The sequence below is a fragment of the Aplidium turbinatum genome, chromosome 3 (assembly GCF_918807975.1).
Source record: "Aplidium turbinatum chromosome 3, kaAplTurb1.1, whole genome shotgun sequence".
Classification (NCBI taxonomy): Eukaryota; Metazoa; Chordata; class Ascidiacea; order Aplousobranchia; family Polyclinidae; genus Aplidium; species Aplidium turbinatum.
In genome coordinates, this window is record NC_137474.1 from 42,153,046 (window position 1) to 42,175,575 (window position 22,530).

Consider the following 22,530-nt stretch of genomic DNA (forward strand, 5'->3'; position numbering starts at 1 on the left):
CTTGTGACAATCAATGGTGAATGAAAATTTATCAGCAACAATTATCCTGGCTAACCATGTGAAGACAGATAAAAAATGAATATGAGAAACAGTTTGTGGCACCTTACTGAATTATATGGCACCCGGTTGGGTGGGAACCACTGCATTAGACCCTGACCTGGCCCACACAACTGTGCTAGTCTCTTCAACTTTAATTTGTTTTTATTATCATTCCCTTCCTATATTTTTAATAAATCTAGATTGATTTATTGCCAAGCCATCTGGTGCTCAATTTTTTATAACAGCTTCTAGCTTTACATCATACAAAAAAGGAAAGCATAAAAATAGCAACAAAAGAATTTAATCAGACTAACATACCTTTGTGTCATATTCAAGCTTACATGAATGGGAAAGTCAGTCAATCTTTGTAGCTAACTATCCTTCAAGCAAGTCATGAGTGTCTTTACAAAGACATACCGGTAACTTCAAGCTCTCGGGGTGTGTTAAACTGTCTGACACAATACCTTAGTTGGTTAGCGTGTGACTTTGTAAATGAATTGAAGAGGCTTCAAGATCAAGCAGAGCTGATTTGACTCTCGAGGATTGCACTTGAGAAACGCACAGTAAAGACTGCTCTCTATTCAGCGGCACCTAATAAATGGAATAATTCCCTAGCAACAACACTTCAACAATCGAAAACTTCAATGATTCAATCTGCCAATCTCGATAACCAGCCTGCATTTAAAGCCTAGCTACAAGTATGCGAAACTACTAGGTATAAGTAACCTATCAAGGCTTTGTCAATCTGAGGATAAAACTTCAAACCAAAACCAAATTTTCAAGCCTTATATGAATGAGGAGTGAAAACTTTCAGCAGAGTACAGCAATATAGGCTAGTAGGTGCCTTGGTTTGAGAATTCGTTTGGAAAGCATTTAAATACAATATTTTAACGGAAACAGGCAACAGACTTAATGAATGCACCACATACATGCCATTGCCAACAATGTGTGTTTATGCATAGACAAAAGATTCTCTCCAGATGAAAACAAAAGTTCCAAAAATGCCAAAAACAAAATCACAGAAACTGACTGCTTACCGTTTTTCGCTGCAATGCAAATGCAACGGTTTTCTGCATGACTGCGTCTTGTAGCTGCATCAGTGCATCACGGTAAATAATGGAAAAAACCTAGAACATCACACAACTCAGGCGAAAGAGAAATTGAAAAAAGAAAACTAATCGGGAAAAAATGATGGTTTGCAAAAATAGAGAATTGAAAGTAGTTGCTTTTAGCGCCAAAAAACTCTATTTCGCAAAGCAACACTTTTTTCCCCCGATTAGCTTTCTTTTTTCAATTTTCTCTTTCGCCTTAGTTGTGTGATGTTCTAGTCGTTACCGTAAATAATAGCTACTAGCTAGAACGATGGTGTTCAAATGTTTGTTTGTTTTTTGTTTTGTTTTTCATATCTTTATCCTGCATTGCGGGAAAGCGGACTTGAGCGCTATGCATCGGTGTACGCCTTCCGACGTACACCTGACCCACGCTTCCGACGTACAGCCGACGGCAATGTCTGTTTCCGGTTGTCTACTCTACTTATGACTTAAATTTGGTACTACCCATTACTCGAAATCGATCACTGGGTAAGGGCAATTATCGTAAAGTTTCTTGCCCAGAGAAACAACAGCAAGTGCGAGTGGCTGGAGTCGAACATGCAGGCTCTCGGCTGCGAGCCCAACGCGCTAACCACTCGGCCACTGCTGCCGACTAATGGCGGATTTTGATCCCATTCCGGATGTTTTCAACTTTTTGTGTGGATTTTCCAATGTCTGGTTTGGTTTTGAATCTTTATCCTCGGACTGACAAAGCCTTGATAGGTTATTCCTGTTAGTTTGGCATACTTGTAGAGGCTATTGACGTGTAACATGTACCATGTTTTTAAATAACAAATTTATATTTTAACATTTAACCGAAATTTATCAGTAGGCCTATTGCAAAATGCATTTCAATGCTGCAAATTCAAAACCTAACGTTCTCATAGAACATAAGTCAAGCTTCCTGTTAACAAACGCCACTCACACAGAATCTAGCTAACACATCTGTATTTCTAATGCGACATAACTATGAAACCGGTATAGCTTTTCCCTTGATTCTTACGATAGCCATTATTGATGAAAAGGCTCTACCGGTATATTATGAAGTAAGCGGGGAATTGAAAAGGACAGGCATTCGAAATTTGACTAGAAAAACGAACGGACTGAATTTTAGAACGAGAAGGTTAAATTCACGCCGGGAGAATGTCACTCATCCGACACCCGTCTCAATAAACTAGATTAGTTAGTCAATTTTCTCAACTACCCGAATACTAAAACTTGTAACATTGATAAACAATAAAATGTATGATTCTATTCGTTTGTTTTTTTGTAGGAAGTCATACCCCTAGACTAGACAGCCAGAAGCCTTTTTATTATCCTTTTTAATTAGAGACAGAGAGCCTCAATATCCTTTTAATATATCCTTTTAAATTTTACTTTTATAAACAAAAAAATATAACAATTAGAACAAGAAAATCCCTACAGACGCAGGGCCGGTTATCGAGATTGGCAGAGTGAAGTTTTCCGATTGTTGAAGTTTTGTTACAGGGAAATTATTCCATTCACTACGTGCCGCTGATTGGAGAGCAGTCCTGAAATGCGTTGCTCACGCGCACACCCTGAGAGTCGAACCAGCGTCGGGTGATCTTGAGCCGGGCGCGTTACCACTGAGCTAACGGTGCGGACAAGATAGTGAAGCATTTTAGTTTCGTGTGCTTCAGCATTCTGCATCCAAAAATTTGTCGATTCATGCCCTCACATGTTTATCAGTTCAGTTATACAGCTAATCTCTCATCCACTGTCTGCTGATGTTAAAGGCACTTGGAAAGCCCAACTTTCCACTGAATATGCATTGCTGGAATCTAAAATGCAGGTTGAACTGCGTAATCTTAAAGATGAAATTTGTATCGCAGATCCAAATGTGTTTTGTTTATTACTTGTAACCTTCGAAAGGTATAGCTACCCACTACCCAGTCATAACCAGGCTGGCTAGAAGGGTCCTTACTTGCTTCGCTTCTAGTTCTACGTACCTTTGTGAGTCGTTCTTTTCATCAATGAATTTTGTAAAAATAAACAAGCATAGGAGACTCACAAATGCTCATATTCGTGATCTTTTAAGGATATCAGTAGGGTGACACAAAGCCCCGTATCGATTTATTAGATTTTATTCAACGGTCTGTTGTGGTATTTAGATAGCTATGGTACTATTTTATTCGTATTGTCGCAATTGTCGCAACAGACAAAAGAAAAGGTTTCCCTCTCTCTCTTGTAAGCTTAGTTTAAATGGCAAAATCGTCATTTCGGTAGGGTGGCAATTGACTTGTAGACCGTATGGTCGTTTCGTTGTCTCCCAGTCGGTATGGGAACTTGTGTAACTTTGCATTGTGTACATTAATTGCATATTTCAAACATCTATACCTATGTTCCTGTTACTGACAAATAAAACATTGATTGATTGATTGCACCTATATATGATTGCTTTGCTAGTTAGCCCCTGATCTGCATTTGTGAATTGGGCCATTATGCTGCAAATATATTTTGCACTAACAATAATGTTTTGTTTTTTGTCGTTCCACAATTTCCAAGGTCTTTTAGCGAAAGGGCTCATATTTAATTTTGTATCAAATTTACGACGTCACCCTATGCTCACCAGACTTAATCTCACTGCGTTATACGCAAGAAAGAACACAATCGGTACCTTTTTAAGGCCTTCGGTTTGACCCGACCTGGAATCGATCTTAGACCTATCAGCACAAAAGCCGAAGGCGAAACCCCTCTGGCACTAAACGGCTTTTTGTGCACAACGGCCATCACAATTTTCTTTTCTGTTTCTTTTTATACCTTGTATCGTACGTGAAACAGATTGGTAATGCACACAATACGAGGCTTTCTAAACGCCTTGCATAGAATAGTTATCATTTTATTGCAATAAACGTTTTCTAGAATATAAAAGTTCAAATCTGTTCCTACAAGCATGCAAAGCTCGAGAGGCAAACCACAAAACTTGTAACCTATTGCACGTAGGCAGCAACTGACGAATAGTGAAGTAATGACCAAATATCCCACAGCCGAAACGTAGATGTATTGAGTGGGTCTCGCAAATTGCTTGCATAAGATTAGAAAACTTTGAAAAGAAACTGAAAGAACTGTTATCCAAGTTTGAACTGCACGAGTGCACAATTTTTTGGAAAAAAGCGCATTGTATATTCATTTAGTGTAGGAAAATTATAAATATGGCAGTACTACGGAACGAAGATTTGTAATTCAGTCACGTCATTTGCAGGCTCTACAATAGCTAAACAGTCCAAGGTTGCCAACTGTTTGTTTTTCATATCTCTATCTTGCATTGCGGGAAAGCGGACTTGAGCGCTATGCATCGGTGTACGCCTTCCGACGTACACCTGACCCACGCTGCAGCCGACGGCAATGTCTGTTTCCGGTTGTCTACTCTACTTATGACTTCAATTTGGTACTACCCATTACTCGAAATTGATCACTGGGTAGAGACAAGTATCGTAAAGTTTCTTGCACAGAGAAACAACAGCAAGTGCGGGTGGCTCGAGTCGAACATGCAGGCTCTCGACTGCGAGCCCAACGCGCTAACCACTCGGCCACTGCTGCCGGCTGGTATATACCAAATTCCAGAAATCTGGTATATTTCAAACATGTTTGGTATGCGATTTTTTCGTTTGGTATATTTTGGAAAACTGGTATAGGCCTATTCTTGGTATATTTTTGAAATTAAAAAAACTGTTTCTGAATTTCTACCAGAGATTTACTTTACAATCTGGCAACCCTTTACAGTAACAGTAGAGTATAGGAAATTCAAAATTGAATAATAATGGCATCAAGGAAATGGAAACCACGTTATGATGGTCAACGAAAATTTCGTTCAGAATGGTCTGATGAATTTTCTTGGATCTCTAAATCTAGTGATGGAGGAGATGCACCTTATTGCAAACTTTGCAGAAAAGTGCTTGCGGTACGAAAAGTAGCCATCATCCAGCATCACAAAACAGACGAACACAAGAAAAGAGAAAATGAAACTAACAATTCAAGAAAAATAACATTTCAAAGCGTGTCACCTTCACTGGAAGTTAAAAAAGTGGAAATAGAGCTTGCTGCTTCGGTATGTTGTCATTGTTCTGTATCAAGTGGATCATTTAAGTGAGATAGTAAAAAAGCATGGCACAGGCAGTGCTTTAGCCAATATTCGCTTGCACAGAACGAAGTGCTCCAAAATAATTCACAACGTTTTGTCCAAATCATTATTTGAAGAATTCATGGAAGATATAAAAAAACAAGCCCTTTTCTTTGATTTGTGATGAATCTACTGACATTTCCTCTGACAAACATACGTGTGCTCTTGTGATTTACTTCAATGAAAGGCTTGAAAAGATTGATGTTGGATTACTTGGATTAGTTCCCGTCACCAGAGCTACAGGAGAAGCTTTGTTTGTTTGTTTGCTGAAACAAACTCTTGCAGATGCTGGTATGGATTTTAAGAACTGCATCGGATTTGGAAGTGATGGAGCAGCAAACATGGTGGGAGAGCAAAACTCGGTGTTTTCAAGGATTTTGAAGGAATCGCCCAGCTGTGTTTTGTTTAAGTGCATTTGCCACAGTCTTGCTATGTGTGTAGAGAAAGGTTTTGAAAAACTTCCTTCAGCTTTAGGCTTTCTTTTAGCTGAAATTCCATCTTGGTTTAGTAAGAGTGCACTTAGGAGAGACGAGTACAAGACTTTATTTAAGGCCTTGGATACTGCTGAGGAAAGCAGTTCAGGTTCTCTTCCTTTCCAAAAAATGAGTGCAACAAGGTGGTTAGTACGCGGAAAGTTGATTACCAATCTATTGGAAAATTAGAAAGTTTTAAAAGAATACTTTGCAGCAGCAGAGCTAATTGGAACTCTTAAATGGCCTTCATCCAAATGTAGTTCTTTCACAGATGTCACGTTTACCGTTTTCGCAACTTCCATTTCAGCACCTTCTATCACGTAACCCAGATCTTGAAAGCCAGTACAGAAAGTTAATTTGTCACATGTGAGAAGAAAAGTCTGCTTTTCCTGACGGATTACCAAAAGAAACTGTTCCATTTTGGCTTGGTATCCGAAACTTTGAAACTGTAGTTGTAAACCCTACAAAGAGTTAGCACATTATGCTCTTGCTTGTTTGGCTACTCCAGTCAGTAACGCTATTGTTGAGAGAATGTTTAGCCACGTCACTTGTGTAAAAACTAAATTCCGAAATAGGCTTAAACTTCCAATGCTAGAAGCAATTCTGAGGGTAAGGCATTGTTTAATTATGAAAGGAGAATGCTGTAAGAAATTTGATGTTACCCAACAAATGTTCGCAAACTTTCATTCACATAATATGTATGATCTAGATTCTAGAAAATGAGAATGGAAAAGAGTTTGAATTACTTGACTAAACTTTTCCATTCATATTATCAATGCATTGTGAAACATTTATTTTTCAAGGTTCTTGATGAAAAATGGCCGTTAAGTTTTGTTAACATGTATTGTTTGTATATGTGCTCCTAATTGCTCATAGTTTGTTTTTTTCAGGTAAAAATAGGCTTGGTATATATTTGGTAGCCTATATTTTAATTCAAAGTTTGGTATATTGTTGCCTTTACAATCTGGCAACCCTGAAACAGTCCAATGCGCGACCGCAAAGGTAGCACGTAAAGCATGCCACTGGTAATTGTGGAGAACTCCGGGGATAAATCCGACGCTTGGAGACCAGTGGGGTAGCGTAACCATTTTTTTTTCAGCGAACTTTAAGCACATGGTCTACTTACTTGTATTCAAAAAATCCCTGGGGCATTTCTACAGTTTTTTTTTAAATACAAGTAGACCAAATGCGTAAAGTTTGCTGAAAGAGAAAACTGAAAAATTAGTCACGCTACGCCGCTGTTGGAAACAGCCCCATACACACTACACAGTCAGTTTTTACAATTTGCAAAAAAAATTGCAAAATTAAGCAATAGAAAATAAATGGTGTCTATCCGCATTCTTGATTGAAAGTCACAAAAACTAAGACTGTAAACTCAATCCTATTTGATTTGAATTCTAATTCAGAGATTACATTTTTGGATAGGCAGTTCTGATAAAGTGCACTCCATGACTAAGACCAAATGTCCTCGCGGTAACGTTTTTCAGATACGACTTCTTTGAATTTCTCATTCGCACTTTCTTCATCACAGTTCGTTGTAGTTCGAATGATGTTAATAATGCATTGTCGAACGTCTTTCGCCATATTCCGCGCATCTCCGCATACATAAAACACCGCTTTCCTCTCCAAAAGCAAATTAGAAACAGCGGCACTATGTAAACGTAAGTTATCTTGCACATACTTTGGTGAATGAGTAGGTTGGGAATCCCTTGAAAAAGCGACGATTAGCTCTGTCAAAACGCCTTTAAACTTGAAGGTCTCCAGCTCACTTTTGTACAGATAATCCCGGTCTTTGTGCCGACAGCCATAAAACAACCAAGACGCTCCCATCTCTGCGACTGTGCTGGAAGCTTCTCTGTGTCTCAGGAAGCCAAGAAACGGAGCAACTCCAGTTCCAGGCCCTATCATAACAATCGGAGTAGCTACATCATCTGGAAGACGAAACCCAGTTGACTTGGTGAAAAAGATTTGAATTTTCCGACTCTGTTCACTCACCGGGTTTTCAGCACAAGCAGAATTAAGGAAAGATGAAGATATGTTTTCTAACATCCCTGTACAAACACCGTTTCTTGGAAAAGTCCTGCCATCTTCCGCGGTTATTCTGACCACGTTAAATACGAACAAGAGTTTATTTGGGCTGACCAAGTTACTAGAAGCAACAGAGTATCTCCGAGGTTGCAATCGTGGCAAATGCTCTGCAAGTGTTTCAAAATCAGGTGTACATGTTGAGAAAGTGGCGAGTAAATCCAAAATGCAAATATTAGCCGCTCTTATAGCTCGACTGTACACTTCCGATCCTTGTCTGCTGCATAACTCTTCAAGACAGCGTTGTTCTTTAGAGAGAACGGTCGCATTAACAAGCCTACGGAGAAGCGGCTTTTTTGGGACAGCTCTAATCTCCAAGCATTTACTCAGTGCATATCGGATGCTAAACGGTTGTGGGATATGTGGTGGGATAACGGCGTTCTTCTTGGCCGCGTCTTTTTTAATCACCAGTTGCAAAGGGTCGTCTGACGTCACATTGTAAGCCAATCTGAAAATGTAGATATGCATAGAAATCAACACATAAACGAAAGAAAATTCAATTACTGGTAATAGGTGTGCAAGGGTGGTTCCAGCACGGAATGGCCCGTTTTGGTGAGTCCGATTCGGTGAGTCCGATTTGGTGAGTCCGATCCCTTAACGGGGGATTTTTTCAATTTTTTTTTTAAATTATTGGGTACTGTAGCCTAGTTATCATTGCCGTTTTAGGGTTAGGGGTTTGGAGTTAGGGTTAGAGGTTAGGAACTCACCGAATCAGACTCACCGAATCGGACTCACCGAATAGTAGCAGACCCGTTCCAGCAAGTAGCCTGAGGGGGGCTTCAACAAAAACACACATATTGAACATTAATTCAACAAATGCAAATACACCATGAACAAACTTACTTTTTTGTACTTTAGAGGGGGGCTATCACACCCTCTGAATTGAACAGTTAATTTTATTAATTCGGCAAAAGTCACAGCGCCTCGACTTTTGTAGCCTACTGGCGAAGAATCGGTTCACATGATCATTGCGTTGTTGAAGTAAAAGGGCAAAAAAGTAGCAACAAAACCAAAGAGTCTAATTTAATAGTAATCTCTTTATTGAAAACTCAATCTTTTACTTAGCCTATAAATTTTATACTTAAGCTTGTGCAGAAATGTGTAACTGGTGGATGGAATAATTCAAAGGCAGCAACAAATGGAAAGTTTACACAGTCACCCTCAGTGATCACTGATCAGGCCTGCATCAGTGATTCAAAGCATCTGTGAGTATGCAAAACTGCCTAAAAACTTTAAAAAGATTTTATCAATTCAAAGGCAAAGATTATCACAATCAATCGACAACAACTCCCTCTAAATTACAACAGTTTCATTACCTGTCAACCAACCACTCCACTTCCTTATCATTGTTTTCACAACAAATCGCAAAGGAGTCACCAGGACAATAAGGAAATGCTTCTTCAAGCGTGAGTTCAATTTCCAATGCTTTCTTCAAAGCATCGCTACTTGAAAGCTCCCGGGCATTTGTTACTGTCACAGTTAGAACTTCGGAAGTGGCAATGGGAAAGGTTGCACCATTTTGATAAGAAATGCTTTTGGGATCAAAATTGTCTTGATTAGAATTATGTGCCCCTAAGTAATTTTTACTTAATGGAGGCAATGACAGATTTGGTTCAGTTATTGAGGATTTGAGAAGTGGTGAGTCAGTAACTGAGCACATTTCTAGACTTTCTTCAACACCAGATAAGTTACCATTTTCTAATGGATTTTGAACTTCAGGTATATGTGTTGTTGAATGTGCAAAGGAATTGTTAATAGTTAAATCTTTCAAAGAATCAACGTGTGTTTCATTTGGACACAGATTTGATGAGCCAGAAGAAACTTGATCGCTTAGAGATTTGTTTTCCGATGTCTTAAAACTGTTTAAAGAAGTACTTTTATCAATCATCACATCATTATTGCATTTGTCAGTTACATCAAAATGCTTTTCAAGAGCACAAAACAAATCATCGATCCATGGTTCTACAGTCATTTCTAAATCTGTTCCATCATCTGCTAAAGCAGTTTTTAAAAAGGGAACTGCTCCATGTGAAGTCAACGCTTTCTCAAGTCTTTTTGGTCCTCCACAAAATGTAGAATAATTTGAATCTCCTAAACCAAGAAGGGCATATCTGAGATGTGCCAAATGATCATTGGAGAGTGTTTTTCGATTGATTTTTCTTACAAATGCTCTAGCATTTTCTGGAAGTTCTCCATCACCTAAATAAAATTATTATGCATAAGTTAAATTTGCTTTTAAAAGTGTAAAGTATTAATTAATAGATAAACTAGTTTATAATTGAATAAATGTTGATACTTTTTAAATATGTAGGCTAGGGTGTTGCAGGCGCCCCATGAAATTTAAATCTTGGTTTCACCATGCTTACCTTTTTTGTGGTACTGTGTTTAGATCAGTAGACCACAAATATGAAGTTTCATAAATTTTCATCGACGTTTACCTCCACCGCTGAGGCCATTTTGAGGCCCACTTTTTGAAATTTTTCATGTATTTTGCCACTAGAGGGCAGTGTATAAGTTTTGCAATATTGGGGTATATTTAAAGGATGCCCTATGATGTTCTGAATTGTTTAAAAAAAAAATTGGAGAAATGGGATAAGTATATCCTAAAATATTCAAGTTTTGTCACTCATTTTTTGCACATTACTGCCCCTAGTGGTGAAAAGAAAAGTTAAAATATCTTGAAAACTACTCATCATATTGTTATGGAACTTGCATGCACCCCCCCATTTTCATGGGTAAGGAATTTGATTTTAGCAATATTTTTGCAAAATATTACCACTAGAGGGCGGTAGTTCTAATTTTGAACTATTTTCCTGTGAAAAGGCGATATTGTTGCATTTCTTGAGCTGTGCTTCTGAAGAATACAATTTCATGGCTTATGCACAACAAAATTTATTCAATTGTAAAGAAACTACATGCATACCTGTACTATATCAATAAATCCAAATAGGCAATGTGAGTCTTAGTTAACACAATGTTCGCAAAGGCAGTTTTGTGTTGATAAACGACGTTTTCTAAGATTTGGTATCTTTCTTCAATCCTCCTCCACTGCTTGAATATAGTTTTGCGGATTTTTTTCTTGTTTTGCTACATGAAGAAAGTCGGATACCACTTTTACCCCTCTCTGCTGTGTCATTACAGACTCTGAGTGCACTTATGATACCATTAGCAGAAGCATTGCCATCATCTATTTCCCACTCTTTCGGGTGTTTGACATGAAAAGTTGTTGAAATGTGCAAAAGTTCAAAAAATATTTTGCTGCTGGCATTTGCATAGGAGCACAATGACAATGAGTTATCATTAACAATGTCTGGCAGCTCTGGCTTACCGTATCCATTACCAAACCTGTTTGTAACCTGGCCATGGAAAGTTGGAAACTTGCATTTAAATGCAGCAGAGTTCTAGCCAAAGCTTCCTTTTCATCAATAGTGACTTGTTCGAATGTTCGTCCCATAGAGCTAATGGGATCAGCTCCCCAGTTACATACCATGTGTGCCTACCTAAAGCTTTTAAAGCAGCAATACTGATAGTTTTGTCTACTGCATCATAGCTTTTGATATTACTTACCAGTTGCAAATCTTCTCAGGGTGCTGATGCAGCAATTGGACAGTTGAACCACCATCCATTAAATTAATACAAAAGCACAAAGGTCAACAAATCACTCTAATTTTTGTATTTGTGACTTGAAAATGATTCCTTGCGGTAGAAAGTCTTACAGCATAACTATCTTATAGCAATAGAGCTGCTTTCCCATCCACCTTGCTCGATGGACTGTACCACATTTCATGAAGTTGTACTGTCCACTGTTGATTCCAATCTACACCGTCATCAGGTCTAAAAGTTCTTTGTAATCACCCCTCTGATAATTTTGCATATCTCTCTCAAACTTTATGTGCTTACACTTTTCTGCTTTGAGTTGTTACAAATTCTCCCAACTCTTTTGAGGATTTTTGGTGTGCAGTACAGCTGCAGCATGTGGGGTTGCATTGAATCCTTTGTTCCGGAATCTTTCGAATAGTTCAATGCCTGGAGATCTTGACGTTTCGACTTACAGGGCTTCCCACACATGAGAAAGTATAACTTCTCCAATATGTTTTCTGCATGCTAGGCAGAGAAGTGGTTTGTCTAGCTTTATTTGAAAAAAAATGCATGCAGCAGAGAGATGGCTTGAAAAAAGTTTTTGGGTGTTGTTGTTTTAAATTTTTCTTTTTTTTAAGGCCATTTCTCTGCTGCATGCATTTCTCTCTGCTGTCCATCGAGCAAGGTGGATGGGAAAGCAGCTCTATTGCTATGAGATAGTAATGCTGCAAGACTTTCTACCGCAAGGAATCATTTCCAAGTCACAAATACAAAACATAGAGTGATTTGTTGACCTTTGCAGTTTTGTATTTAATGGATGGTGGTTCAACTGTCCAATTGCTGCATCAGCACCCCGAGAAGATTTGCAACTGGTAAGTGACATCAAAAGCTATGCTGCAGTAGACAAAATTATCAGTCTTGCTGCTTTAAAAGCTTTAGGTAGGCACACATGGTATGTAACTGGGGAGCTGATCCCCTTAGTTCTATGGGACAAACAAGTCACTATTGATAAAAAGGAAGCTTTGGCTGGAACTCTGCTGCGTTTAAATGCAAGTTTCCATGGCCAGGTTACAAACAGGTTTGGTAATGGATACGGTAAGCCAGAGCTGCCAGACATTGTTAATGGTAACTCACTGTCATTGTGCTCCTATGCAAATGCCAGCAGCAAAATGTTATTTGAACTTTTGCACATTTCAACAACTTTTCTTGTCAAACACCCAAAAAAGTGGGAAATAGATGATGGCTATGCTTCTGCTAATGGTATCATAAGTGCACTCAAAGTCTGTAATGATTCAGCAGAGAGAGGGGTAAAAGTGGTATCCGACTTTCTTCATCTAGAAAAACAAGAAAAAAATCTGCAAAACTATATTCAAGTGGTGGAGGAGAATCGAAGAAAGATACTAAATCTTAGAAAACGTCATTTATCAACACAATGAAGATGCACAACTGCCTTTGCGAACATTGTGTTAACTAAGACTCACATTGCCTGTTTGGATTTATTGATATAGTACATGCATGCATGCAGTTTCTTTACAATTGAATAAATTGTAGCCGTGGCCGAGTGGTTAACGCGTTGGGCTCGCAGTCGAGAGCCTGCATGTTCGACTCCAGCCACCCGCACTTGCTGTTGTTTCTCTGGGCAAGAAACTTTACGATAATTGCCTCTACCTAGTGATCGATTTCGAGTGATGGGTAGTACCAAATTCAAGTCATAACTAAAGTAGACAACCGGAAACAGACATTGCCGTCGGCTGCAGCGTGGGTCAGGTGTATGTCGGAAGGCGTACACCGATGCATAGCGCTCAAGTCCGCTTTCCCGCAATGCAGGATAAAGATAAACAAACAAACAAATTTTGTTGTGCATAAACCATGAAATTGTATTCTTCAGAAGCACAGCTCAAGAAATGCAACAATATCGCCTTTTCACAGGAAAATAGTTCAAAATTAGAACTACCGCCCTCTAGTGGTAATATTTTGCAAAAATATTGCTGAAATCAAAGTCCTTACCCATGAAAATGGAGGGGTGCATGCAAGTTCCATAACAATATGATGAGTAGTTTTCAAAATATTTTAACTTTTCTTTTTACCACTAGGGGCAGTATTGTGCAAAAAATTAGTGACAAAACTTGAATATTTTAGGATATACTTATCCCATTTCTCCAATTTTTTTTTAAAACAATTCAGAACATCATAGAGCATCTTTTAAATGTACCCCCAATATTGCAAAACTTATACACTGTCCTCTGGTGGCAAAATACATGAAAAATTTCAAAAAGTGGGCCTCAAAATGGCCTCGGCGGTGGAGGTAAACGTCGATGAAAATTTATGAAACTTCATATTTGTGATCTACTGATCTAAACACAGTACCACAAAAAAGGTAAGCAAAATCCGAGAGGGTCGGGGCGCCTGCAACACCCTAATGTAGGCCTATACACAATAATATCAGCCATTGTTTAATTCTTGTTAAATTTGCTGATAATAAAATACATAAAACATAGTTGGAAATCAAAAGATTAGAAAACAACATAAATCTTCAAAATCACTTCACCTGTCGTTGAGCATATAAACACAGCACAGTTAATCGAGTTTATTTCAAAATGTTTTCCTTCATCTTTGAGACAACATATGTTGGCATCATAGCTTTTGTAGATTGCCTCCTCATGAATTTGGTTAGCAATTTCCTCAGCTTGTCCTAAAACAGTTGTTGACACAATTCATAAGATGCTTTATTAAAAAATTAAGTATAGTTACATTTGCAAATAGATTCCTCATCAGAGAATAACTTGTTGAATAAAAACGTCTAATCCATATGAGAAAGACTCAACAGGCTCAAGTTGTACTCCAGGCACTTAACCAACTGAGTTATCAGGGAAAACTATAGACTACCGGTATATACTATGACATTCCCAGTAATATACATTGTATTTTGTACAATTTTAGTAAAGTAGGCATATTTTTTGAAGTTACACCTCAACATTGCTTCACTCTCTTTTATTCTCCTAGTTGATGATGCCAACAAAGTAAAAAAATACCATGCAAAAAGAGCACAAAAAGGTGAAAATATCTTGTACTGCAAGGATGAGAAAACATGCAAGACTAAATGCTACTTATAAGGTAGCTACCCATACACTGAAAATATCAACAAAAATCGCAAGGATTAATAATAATAATAATATTTATTTGCATCAGACAAAGCTCGTCGTCGTCGTCTGAGCTTCTGGGGCCGAGGGTCTATCCTTTTACCACCCCAGATTCACGATGTTCCCGGACTACACTGGAAGGCTGCTAGAGAGCAGCCAGTCTTTAGTTTCATCATCCATGACGCGCAGACCTTCCACTCCGTTAGGTGGCTTGAAGATGGTACAGTCATTGATGATGTGGTCTGCGGTCTGTTCCTCGGCACCACATTCACAGGAGGAGGAAGAAGCCATTCCCCATTGGTGCATGGTTGAGCGGAAAAGGCCGACGCCCGTACGGAGACGGTTGAGGCGCACCCACGCCTGTCTCTGTAGTGTCAGGCCGATTGGGCGTGTGTCGGCGTCGGGGATGAATGAATGGAGTCTGGTGGTGCTTGACCTCCATTCAGAATTCCATTTATGGTCCGCCCAAGTAGCCGCAGAGATGTCTTGTTCATCAGCTTCGTTGATCAGAAGTTAAGCGGCTGGCACGAATGGGTGTCTTGATTTCAGTCGGCGGGGGTGCCCGTTTGGGAAGGCAGAGATCTTGTGGTGGAGAAGATGATTAGGCTCCAGTGCCCGTCGACCGAGGGACAGAGCGGCTTCTTAGCGACGAAGCTCAGCAGGTTGGATGCCAGCGAGAATGGGGAGATTGTCCAATGGTGTGGGACGCAGGCATCCGGTCACTGTGCGCAGGGCGCTGTTTATGGCAGTGTCGATGTTGTGGCAGTGAGCACTGCGGCACCAGACAGGTGCACAGTACTCTGCTGAAGAGTAAACAAGGGCTAAGGCTGCTATTCGCAAAGTGTCAGCCCTCGCCCCCCAGCTAGAGCCTGCCAGGCGCTTCAGTAATGCAGCGCGGGATGTCAGTTTCTTGCGCAGTGACACCAAATGGTGGCGGTATGTGAGCGATCTGTCTAGTGTCACCCCAAGGTACCTTGGCTCGGGGCAGAAGGACAGAGGTTTTCTGTTGAGCTGTCCATATCCAAAACAACGAAATAATACACAAACTGCAAATGCACAAAATCTCACTAAATAGGCTATCTACTGTTACAAGCTTACAGACAATGATTAAATAGGCCTGGATACCTTTGGCTTTTATTGCAAAATCATCAGGCAATAAATAGAATGAAAACTAAGTATTTGCAGTACCCTATTGAAGAAAGTTGTTTTGAACTTATTACCTGTTTGTGATCCATACAAAATGTAAATGATGCGGTTTCTAGTAGCCATAGCCTAACTAGTAACATGTGTTGTTATTATAATAAAAAAGCTGGACTTCCTTTCAGTTTCATCACTATTTTATAAGGTGGTGGACTGTAGGTGCGAGGTAAGTGTGCCTTCCTTTTTCCTTAGACTTTTGACTTCGTCGCTTGGTCTGGGTCAGTGGGTCAAGTTAGAAATTAGTGCTGCCATATGCCCACTCGTGAATTTCCAACGGTCTGTTTAGAATTTTGTCATTTCCATGAGTATCTCCTCAACATCAACTGGATCCTGGATGCCACAAAAATATTCTCATTTTTAACATTGTTTAATGATTTTTAGATAGAACCTAGAAGTAGGTGCAATCTTAAAGAATGGTTTTCAAGGTATCCGGGAATGTTGCTTCCAGAACTTCACAGTTCAGTTTATTTTGTCCTGTTGGTAAATAAACAAAAACATACAAAACACAACAAACACAAAAAATTCGTACAGCAAAGATGGCAGCGAAAAGCCAATAGGTCACCAATGTCAACTTCCACCCAAACATTTAAACAAAACACAAAAAATTAGGACCATTTATCAAAACATAGATATTACATATTCCTTAACATACCGTAGCCTATATACATGAGTATAAGTCGAGATTTTCGCAAATTATCTCCAGTCTCCACCTCAAAAACTCAGGTATTTGATCTTTTTCTTATTAATGTAAAATTTGCAACTCGAAATAGGTCAACTTTTTACAGGGACTTCTTAACCTGAGTTGATTGATTGGTTCTGGTGGGAACCTTTATCATCAGACTAAAAAAAGCTTTTTTAAGAGCTTAATTCTGGCAGCTTTGCAAGCTTGGAGACTGGAGGTAGCCTACTGATTACTGAAGCAGTGCTTCCACTTTGAAGGATTTTATCCCGAAATCGGGATTTTCAACGCTTAGAAGGATAAAAAAAGAAAATGCAGATAGGAAGGATTTTTAATAATTTTGCAAGAAAAATTTGTCTTAAAAGGGAATTGCTTTTTTTAGCAATTTTAAAAAGAATTTTATTAATATTCCCTTTCAAAAGTTCTAAAATCGACTGGAATAATGATGATCAGCTGGTTTGCGTCGCCACTCTCTATCTGTCATGTCGGAATGACAGATCATTTTCTCGATCTGTCATTCCAGCGAACGGACGTGTTTTTTTTTTGTGCGCCATCAAGATGCCATCTGGCAAGAAAATTTCAACCAATTTCAGCGAAGAAGACCGACAAGAACTTAAAGAAATAAACAATACAGTAAAAAGTTTAGCTAAAGAAATTAAAATTATAAAAAAGGAACTCAAAGAGAGCAAAAGCCATCTAAAACTACTGAATGAGGAAAATTTGAAACTAAAACAAGCCTTGAACCCAGGGCCCGATTAACCATGAGGCACACGAGGCACAGGCCTCAGGCCCCCTGGTTTTGGGGGCCCCCAATTTTTTTTACATTAGTACCGTAGGCATCAATACTTTTATAGGTTTCAAGCAGTGCCGTGTCAAGGGACCCCCGGACCCCGGGCCCACCATCTCAAACGGCCCACAAATAATAGATTGCATTTCAGTAACATAACATTGCGTTTCAGTAAAGTGTTTTTTGAGTTGCTAAAGTTCACTGTGTGTACTTGTCCATTAAGAAGATGATTTAGGCCCTTATTATACTAAAACATCTCAAATTTGGGCCCGATGATACAAATTTGGGCCCTAAATGCACTGAAACATCTCTAAAAACACCATTACTATCAAAACACAAAGTTAAAATGCGATAACGTTAGTAACATGATCTGAAGAAATGTATTTAACATATAACAGGTTGGATGCAATTGAATATATGAATTCAACAAGGGCACAATTGCCACAAAGTGTTTTCGGCACAACTGTTTTAATTATTTTAGTCATTTACTTTTGTGGTGAAGCTTCGATAATGATTATATGCAGTGCTGTATTCGTAAACAAAGCATAGGGTATACTGTGAGCTTTGCCAAAATGATAAATAATACATAGGCCAACTTGCAAAATACTAATCTTTATTCTACCATAACATAAATTATCAACATCAAAATTGGACGAGAGGTGCAAAATAAATTTTTTTTTGGAAAACTAGAGGGCATACTATAGTTGCTCGAAAAAGCAGAGGGTATATATACTGCGTATACCGCCGTATCCCGTATACCCTCGAATATAGCACTGATTATATGCTTAAACATACTGGTAAGAAGCATCATATATATATACCTAAAAAGTTCACTCATTGAGGATTCTGTGGAGAAACTATAGAGAAGTTGAAGTGCAATTGCTGTAGTTGGGCCCATTTCAAAACCAATGGAAAAATTGATAGGGTATTTTTTATGTGCTTACCGATATGTTTGAAAAATTTGGCTGTTTTTTTAAGCATCATATAGAAGACATTGAAAGAAATCGGAAAGCACAAATAGTAAAATAAAAAAAATAGGGTTGGGCCCTTTGTGAATTCACATATTCAATTTATTTTCACCAATAAAAGTGTTTTGTTTTAAAAAATTGTTAGCTGTAAGCAAAATAGCATTTCAGATAGTTTAATTATCCTTTCATTTTTAACATTTACAATACCGTAATTATAAATATCCTTGACTAGTGATGTTGCGAGCAGGAAAAACCTGTCCTGTACTTTTAGCAGAAACGTTCTTCTGTATTTACTTTTTTGAATATATGCACATGAAATTGCTCTTATCTTCAAATACCTTATAAGCCTGGCATATCACATGTTGTACGGTACAAAACAAAAATCATTCTTAACAAGGGACCTGTTTATTCTTGCCACTAACCCAGGCTACTATACCCTAAAAATTTTAATTAGACTTGAATGCCTGCATAAAATTATGAAAGCTTTGCCTTGGAATGAAATAATGTTGAATAAAAATAATTGAACACCTGATTCTCAAAACGCTTTACACTGCTTTTGTTATTACAAATTACAACATTTATTAATTATTTTTACCTTGGTTGACAGAACAAGTAATGTTGCCAGATAAAACATAAAAATGGTGAAAAACAATAATGTTACCAGATGACCAAATCTGAATGGAAATTAATAATTTGTACAGTTTTGGTTTTATCGTCAGATTTTATCTGTGCGGTACCGGGCGGCAAAGTTCAAACAGTCAAAATTTTGTGCGGTACGATGGTATTACCGCATCGCGACCGATATGTTCCATTGCCAGTATTTTTTCATTAGAAATTGTTAACACTTTCGGCTTTCATTCCGAGCAAAGGTGTAGCTAAGAAATGATAGACCTGTGTTTGCGGTTACTTACACTTGTGTTGTTTTCTAAACTGGTGAGAAAGTCTATTGAAATGAACCACATTTCCATGTCGGTGCAGTGAAAATATGCACAATATTATAGGTTTGCTTGACGATAGAGGGCCCAAAATTATTCTGGCCCCGGGGACCACAAAGGGTTTAACACAGCAGTGGTTTCAAGGAACCATTAATAAACTCAGCTATTTCAAATTCAAATGTAGTCTATATTTTGCTAGTATTTTCAAAAATTGAAATGAGCTCAATTTCCTATCTGTTAGAGAGATTTTTCATCCAATAATTTTTGCAACAAGTATAAGAGTGTTCATACTGTTAGAAAGTTGTTGGTAAATTGGCTAAATTAATATTTATGAAGTTATAGTTTTGCTTGAATTATTTGTTAGCCCATATTTCATCATTCGCAGAGACTACAGGGCATTGCATTGAAAGCGATTGCCAACAGGGGCCCCTAAACTTAGCTGTGCCTCGGGCCCCCGTGAGCCTTAATCAGGCCCTGCTTGAACCTAAACATTGCAAAGACTGATGAATTAGAACAATACGGCAGACGTGAAAACTTACGAATCCATGGAGTAACTGAAACCAATTCTAACAGTGAAGATGGAGTAGAAACAATATTAAAAATTGCAAAAACACTACACGTTAGTTTGAACGAGAATGAAATTCAGCGAGCGCATCGCCTTGGGAAACAGCGCTCAGGAGGCAAGCCTAGAGCGATCATCGTTCGCTTCTCCAACTGCAAAAAACGGAATGAAATAATTAGAGCGAAGAAAAACCTGAAGGCAAACCACGATTTCAACAATGCCTTTATCACAGAAGACCTAACCACTTTAAAATCCAAACTGCTTTCATATGTAAAAAATCATTGCGACGGTAAATTTGTTCTAGCGCACACCATCAATGGAAGAATTCGTATGAAAAGATCGGCTAAAAAAGCAGGACCGGTAAAAGATGGAAAAGATGAAGGTACTGGTCAATGGCTGCATATTAATAGTTTTGATGATTTGTTTAAGGTTGGAATTGACATTGACTTTAATAAGCTAAATTATCAACCTTTGCTACTAAACGTAAATACTTCATTGGAAACTGCCTCTGACATCGAAATAGAAAGCGACTAGCCCTGAACTAATGTGTTGTTCTAGGAATGCGTCTGAAATTGCTTACTCATGTCTAGCTCGATTGATTATAATCCTCTTGAATTTTTGCGTTCAAGTCAACCAGCCACGTTCATTTGCAATCCTAACGACAACTTTGATTTGTGTGAAACTCTAAGTCAAGATGGCACACTTAATCCTGAATGTAGAATCGATTTAAACGCATCGCTTGCTTCCTCTGGCAATAGCCTACGTCAAACGAATTCGGGCAATTCGATGCTTTTTTCAATGACAGCAAGTACTGGGACACCAACTTATTAAACAATAACCTTGTTCTAAAAAAATTCGATGCTTTATTTTTATTACACATCAATATTAGAAGTCTACAAAAAAATATTGATAAACTGGTTAACTATTTATCTGAATTCAAACAACAACCTGATATCATTGCCATCACCGAAACGAAACTAACTAAAGATCAAATTTGCACCAATATTGGAGTCAGCGGTTACGCTTTTATCCACTCTGATAGTTCAACCAAAGCTGGTGGAGTGGGTTTGTACATTAAGGACACTCTTGAATTTTCAATTTGGAAACAATTTGATCCAAACTTACCAAACTCTGAAAGTTTGTGGGTAAACGTAGAAACGGGAAATTACCACGTAGGCCTAACGATTGGTGTAACTTATCGTCACCCTGTGTACACTGTGCAAGATGTAGACAACTTTTGCGAAGCTCTATCAGATATTTTTCAAACTTTAACTTGTAAGAAAAGCCCATTTTATGTATTAGGTGATCTTAATATTGATTTGTGTCAAATATTAACAAATGATTCGTATCGCCGGTATGCAAATATGCTTTTAAGTTTCTCTTGCAAGTGCCTTATTAATCAACCTACTAGATTAACGCCGAACTCTAAAACATTACTTGATCATATTTATACGTCAGACATAAACAACCAGATGTTAAGTGGCATCCTTGTGAGTGATCTCTCTGATCATTTTCCTGTATTTACCCTGATACAGACTCCAATAAAAACAATGAATAATGACTATGTATACTATGTTCGTGACATGCATAACTTTAATCTTGAACTTTACATTGACGAATTAGACCGTAAACTCAATTATAATAATAATCTCAACGATCTTTCAGTGCATGAATGCTTTGATAAATTTGAAAGCATTTTCTCTGAAGTAGTAAACAATCATGCCCCTTACAGAAAAGCTACCCGTAAAGAAAAGCGCCTCAAGCTTAAACCGTGGATCAGTCGGGGACTGCTAAAATCAATTAAAACGAAAAATTCCATGTTTAAGCGTCTACATAAAAAATTTGAGCATGCAATGCATGAACGATATAAAACTTACCGTAATCTACTAAACCGTACTATCGAGGCTGCTAAACGTAAATATTATCACAACACCCTAACAGAAAACAAAAACGATTCCAACAAAATATGGAAAAGTATTTGAAGAGCCCAGTTCCAAAACCGCTTAGGCGCCACTTCTACCAAAATTGAGTTTAGAGTGTCATTAGGTAGAGTATTACCATAGGTACCTACTATCCATTCCTTTTTTTCCAAAACCTTCTCTTTCTGCTTCAAATTTGACACTAAAAATTGCGTTTTCTTCCAAAACCGCTTACGCGCCATCACACTTTGTTTCCAAAACCACTTGTATCCACAATTAACCAATCATATTAAGCCATTGTATCACGTGACATATCGCTGATTGTTAAACTGTTTTCGTCATCGTTTCGTGATAAGCAGCAGTGTTACCATTTGGCAAATTTCACTACCAAATTCGAGATTTGGCAGAATTTTACGTTGTTGGCAGTAAAATTTTGAGTTGGCAGAATTTTGGCCAACATTTTTGGTGAGTTGACAGTCAGTCTCTGGTCAGTTTGGCAAAATTTGAAATGTGTTTGGTAGTTTGAAGCATCTACTATCTGGCAACACTGACAAGCACTGTTGTAGGCTTGTAGACTATTGTTGCAGTTACCAACGGTGCTTAGTAGCCTACTTGAGCTTTATAACTGTGTTTTTTTGCTTTGTTTAAAGTGGATTTGGATTGTGGTGATGAATTAGTGGTGGTCAGCTTGGAAAAATGGTTTCAAAAATTGGTTTCTTTCATTCTGGCAGTTTTTATTCTCCAGTTTATTTCCAAAACCGCTTATATCCACATTTTTAATTTTATAAAAAGGCGATTTTAAGCCCTCTAATATTCCTTAGATCTGGACAAACGTCATGGCTCAATTCAGTAGGTAGTTATACATCGTTAGAAATCAAAAACGCATTACATTTACCAAGTGAAACTGTCATAAACGTTTTTCGTGGTTTTCT

General features: G+C 38.2%; 1 protein-coding gene across 1 annotated transcript; it reads right to left on the minus strand.

Annotated features, from left to right (window-relative positions):
• Positions 1-3,965: 3,965 nt before the first annotated feature.
• LOC145767051 (methionine synthase reductase-like) lies at positions 3,966-15,923 on the minus strand. The gene is made up of 4 exons (XM_082578789.1): positions 15,769-15,923; positions 13,957-14,100; positions 9,146-10,028; positions 3,966-8,277 (listed from the first exon to the last, which is right to left on the minus strand). The coding sequence occupies exons 1-4, from the start codon at positions 15,815-15,817 to the stop codon at positions 7,197-7,199; spliced, it is 2,157 nt and encodes a 718-aa protein (XP_082434915.1). The 5' UTR covers positions 15,818-15,923; the 3' UTR covers positions 3,966-7,196.
• Positions 15,924-22,530: the final 6,607 nt, after the last annotated feature.

Coding starts and splice junctions, on each gene's coding strand:
- LOC145767051 (XM_082578789.1), bottom strand. CDS start 15,817: ATGGCTACTAGAAACCGCATCATTTACATTTTGTATGGATCACAAACA. Junction 14,101..15,768: donor TTTGTATGGATCACAAACAG/GTAATAAGTTCA, acceptor CAACTGTTTTAG/GACAAGCTGAGGAAATTGCT. Junction 8,278..9,145: donor GTGGAGTGGTTGGTTGACAG/GTAATGAAACTG, acceptor CTACATTTTCAG/ATTGGCTTACAATGTGACGT.